We start from the raw sequence: 4,757 nt of genomic DNA, 5'->3' as shown, positions 1-4,757 counted from the left end.
GAAGTGGTTGAGTCACCATCCCTGGAGGTATTTAAAAGACGTGTAGATATAGTGCTTAGGGACATGGTTTAGTGGTGGACCTGGCAGTGCTAGGTTAATGGTTGGACTTGATGATCTTAAAGGTTTTTTCCAACCTAAATGATTCTATGATAAAACCTGGTTTAGGAAAGCTGCATTGAAAAGCTACATAAAAAGAACAGTAATTTTCTCAAGTTTAGCTACTCAAAGCAGGGTAGGGCTAGATGAGCACCAGAAGATTGACACAAAAGGGGCTGAAATTTGTCACCAGGTCCAAGGGAGAGAGTAAGACAACTTCTTTGCTCAGCAGCTAGTGACAAGACCATCTTAACTGCATTATGAAAGCATACACTTAGAGGTCATAGAAGAACAGACAACAGTCTCTCCTGTCTACAACACATCACAACAAAATTTCACATTGCATACCATGGTTTATTTCCTACACCTTTGACAGACTAACAGGAGACATCCTGAAAAGTAACTCTGCTTGTTATTGCCAGATCTTGATTTCTCCAGCCCAATCACATGTTGCAAGGAGCGATGGCAAGACTGGGTGAAATATTGCACTCACACAAGCTTCTTTATGTGCAGACAAAGTGCGAATAATCCTAGCAGTATGATAGTTGTAGAAAAACACTTTGCCATCTGAACTTCCTGTCACCAAAAGTGTTCCATCTGGAGAAAATTCACAGCCCACTGCAAATCCTTCCACCTGTGAAAATCAATAACAGTGTAACTCCTGATGCTGATTAGAAAAGTTCATTGTGATATACTGAAAAAGAATATAGTACAAAAAAAAAAAAAAAGTATCTTTAAATAGATATCCACTAAGGACTTCTCCAGGTGTTTAAGACGCAGCTATAACACAAACTTATTTAAGCAAGCCATTAAGTATTCATAAAGTCTTCTAATAACTATTTTCTTCAGAGTGCATATGATTCAAAATAGACTGGCACACAGGAAAGCAAATGAAGCCAATTAATATCTATCACTGATTTATAATCAAACACTATTAGCAGACACATTGAAAAGCACAGGTACTTTGCTATCTATCTCCCTTCCAGACTTGGATACTAAGTTCCCGGTGAAGAAGGATACCTTATGTCCTTCATATCTTTTCTTTTTGTTGATTCGGTAAGGTCGCTGGGCAGAAAACAAAGCCATGTAGTTCCCGTTTGTCTGAGCAACAAACATAGACTCTTTTGGGTGCAGAGTTAGACTTGGGCAAGTATAACGCTCCTGAAAATAATTTTAAAGAAAGTTTTGTTGTATGAAACAAAAGATTTGTTCAAATGATTCAGGTTATCTTTTGACATATTTGAAAGACCATAAAAGGTAAGGCATACATAAGTCACCTCCGTAGTATACATTATAAAAAGATACTTATTAGAATCCACTGAAAGTCTCACACCAAGACAAATATTAAATCAAATCTCTACCCCAATTCCCTAGATACTGAGCAAAAGCCCATCTCTCCCTGAACCATAATTATACTGCAGAACAGCTGCAGAAAGGTAACTCCAACCTGACAGTACACAATCATCCTCTTCCTGCCCAAGGAAAACTGAAGTTTGAATGTGAAAGTTTGAGTCCTCTTCTCCCATACCCCTTCCTCCATAGCCATACTGTGCCTTACATGCTACTTCGTACAGTTCTCAAATCCTCCATCCTCTCTGTTCTCGCCACACTGACAGGAACAGAAATCAGCCCATTTAAAGAGACACCTTACCCCCCCCCCCTCTTCAAAAAAAAAAAAAAAGAAAAAAATAGGGGTCGTTATTAGCCTACTAAAGTCAGAAGTTCCTTATGACAGTGATTTGCCATGTAGGCTGCTGCTGGCTGTAAATTCATAAATATCTGCAAAAATGAATAACACTTGGCTTTACCCTAGTATTCCTATTTAAGACTGAATTAAGATTACTTTCAAAACTCCGCATGGTGACTACATCAGAAATCAGCTGCTCTTGCAAGGTTTCCACCAGGTCCAAACCTTTTCTAGTTTCAGCCTAACTTAAAGACACAGTGCTGAATTTTGATGCCACGAATACCAATTAAGAGAGCGCTGGTTGTAGGATGCATCTGCATGTGAAGGACACCAGGCTGACAGTTACCACTGGACACCCTGGGCTATGTGGCAGAGTGGGAAGAACATCAGACTGGTTTTGTTGTTTGGTTTGGAAGTGATGAACTGAAACAGAAGTTCTGGGGTTTGTAAGGTAGTGGGCACAGAAACCAAAACAGGGTTAGGCAGCGTGCCTGGTTAGCAGCGTGCTCCGTGGCAGAGCACTGCATGCTTCTGGGGAGAAACTGGGTCTAACAGTAAGGCATCAGAAAGTGTAATGCAATCTGCAGGAGCACTGTGCTGTTATGCTAGGTATACTGTAGTAATGGGTTATTTTAGAGCTCTGAATTATTCATTTGTTAATGCAGACAAGCAATAGATCAAGCCCTGTTGGGATCTAATCTGTTTAGAGAGCTCAGAGGTTACCTCCCACCTTGAAGGGTTCAAAGGTGAAATTCAGAGAAGTGAAGCAGAGTTTCCAAAATTACCACCAAGTTTTGTGTATTCACAGTGCAGAAAAGGGGGAAAACAGTCCATTTCAGAGATGCTGCAGTCGTGAGAAGGTAGGCTGTGGGGGTCTGTTTGTTTGTTTGTTTGGCAGGGGATAAGGAGAAAAAAGTTGTTTGGTTTTTACTTCTTGATACTGAACCTGACTGGTCTGTACTTTATACATTCACAGCTTTTTTTTTTTTTCCCCTATTGCCTATCCAAGATGCTGGTAGATCCAATATTGGACAAAGACATAACTGTGGAAACTAAACATGAAACAATCTCACTAGAGTATCAACTACATGTCCTTGTTAGTAGAGAACTGTTCATTTCAGCCAAAAAGCTTCTACATACAATCCAATCATATTATATTACATAAGATATTAGACTTAGGTTTTTAAAAAATACCCAGGGAGTTGGAATTATCTGTTAACTTCCTCGGGAATCTCCTTTGAAGCTGTCAGCCTTTCTAGACCATTTAGTCCATTAAATATCTTGACTGGATAGATTACTGAGAGAAATACTGCACCTGCACTGACAAAAGTAAATTTTGCCTCTGTGATTATGCTGTACTAGGTATCTATATGCAGGTATCAGGTTGCTGTTGCTATTTCTATGCAAATATTAAACTCAATTTGTCAATAGCCCTCATTGCAGCTGATGAAAAATGTATGAAAAAGTGTAGGAAAAGAAATGTGGCACTATAGCAACTGCTGCCATGCACCATTGGCAAGCTAGAATGACACTGCGGTGGCCTTGCCTAAATATAGCTTAGATGTCAGTGAATGAGCACTGAAATGCAAATATTTTTAACACACAGAGACCTATCAGTCTTCCAGGTCATTTTTTAAGAATAAGTAAGTGTTCTTAAAATGTAAAAATAAAGCAAGCCCTCAACTTACATTAAGAGCATTTTATACATCACACAATGATCTTACAGAAAATCAAAAGCCTTGTTTTTACAACACCGACAGACGTGAAATGCTAAATCATGACCCAAAAAATACTAGTTGTTAAACTTACATGAAAAATCTGATTGGAGATTTTCGCAGAACTTTGAAAGTCCCATGCAATAATGGTACGATCAGCTGAGTCCCGGCTTACTGCATCTGTGCTTGTAAGAAATTCTCTTCCTTCAGGGAGAAAGAGTATATCCAATGTCTGTTGTACTGCAGCTTTGTACACTCTTAACACCTAGTGGATAAAAAAGTTCGTTATTTTTTGACAGATTAGAAGAACATGATAACCTATGTTTTCTCTCTTTGTATTAATAACTATCTCCAACAAACTACATATTATTATAAAATGGGAAAAAGTAACTGATCTTTAAATGTTGAAGTACTGGTGTATTAGATAGCTTGTTAATGTATGTAAAGAGTCCACACACAGAAAAATTAAATGAGATAAAAGAAAGCACCAATCTGTACAATTTATATATTGTATTTATATATACATAGATCCTGTTATAAATTCCTAAGGAGTTAGAGTTAGATCCAGAAAGAGCTTTAGACAACAACGTTGTGGAGCTGGGTCTACACAAACTCCCTTTTATTTCATGAACTCTTCTAGATTCTCTAGAAGAGGCAAGGGAATCTTTGGCAGCAGGCTGGCCAACTTAGTGAGGCTGGCTTTAAACTGAAGGACTCAGGGCAGGGTCCAAAGTGGCAACACTACGCCATTGCAACCAACTGGGGAATAAGCCAGGCCGACCAAAGCAGCGACAAATGCATTAGCTGCTTCCCAAGACGAGAACCAGAAGACCAACCACCTCAAGCGTATGTATACCAACACACACAGCCTGGGGATCAAACAGGAGGAACTGGAGCTCTGCGCCCAGTCAGAAAGTTATGATATCATAGGAATAACTGAAACATGGTGGGACAACTCACACGTCTGGAAGATTGCAATGGATGGCTACAGGCTGTTTCATAGAGACAGGCAGGGGAGAAGAGGAGGGGGGGGTGTGCTCTATGTTAAGGAGAACCTTGAACATATAGAAGTCAACTACAGCGATTACAGAAGCCCTGTTGAATGCCTCTGGGTCAATATCAGAGCGGTCATCTCCCGGGGATCTTACAGTAGGCATCTGCTACCGACCTCCAAACCAAGACGATAAGGCAAACAAAGCAATATTTGGGTCACTTAAATAAGCTTCGGGTCAACAGAACTTGGTTCTTATGGGTGACTT

General features: G+C 39.7%; 1 protein-coding gene across 1 annotated transcript in view; it reads right to left on the bottom strand.

Moving 5' to 3' along the window:
* Positions 1-463: 463 nt before the first annotated feature.
* WDR25 (WD repeat domain 25) overlaps positions 464-4,757 on the bottom strand; it is a 68,367-nt gene continuing 64,073 nt past the window's right edge. Inside the window, exons 5-7 of the mRNA XM_010583946.1 lie at positions 3,593-3,763; positions 1,117-1,257; positions 464-730 (exon numbers count right to left, since the gene is read on the bottom strand). Coding sequence (XP_010582248.1) covers positions 509-730; positions 1,117-1,257; positions 3,593-3,763 — 534 coding nt within the window. The 3' untranslated portion in view covers positions 464-508. The remainder of the gene's footprint in view (positions 731-1,116; positions 1,258-3,592; positions 3,764-4,757) is intronic.

This window comes from Haliaeetus leucocephalus, unplaced genomic scaffold (genome assembly GCF_000737465.1).
Source record: "Haliaeetus leucocephalus isolate CR32 unplaced genomic scaffold, Haliaeetus_leucocephalus-4.0 Scaffold932, whole genome shotgun sequence".
NCBI classification, from domain to species: domain Eukaryota; kingdom Metazoa; phylum Chordata; class Aves; order Accipitriformes; family Accipitridae; genus Haliaeetus; species Haliaeetus leucocephalus.
The sequence above is the reverse complement of the archived record's forward strand: the minus strand, read 5'-3'. Positions and strand labels throughout refer to the sequence as shown.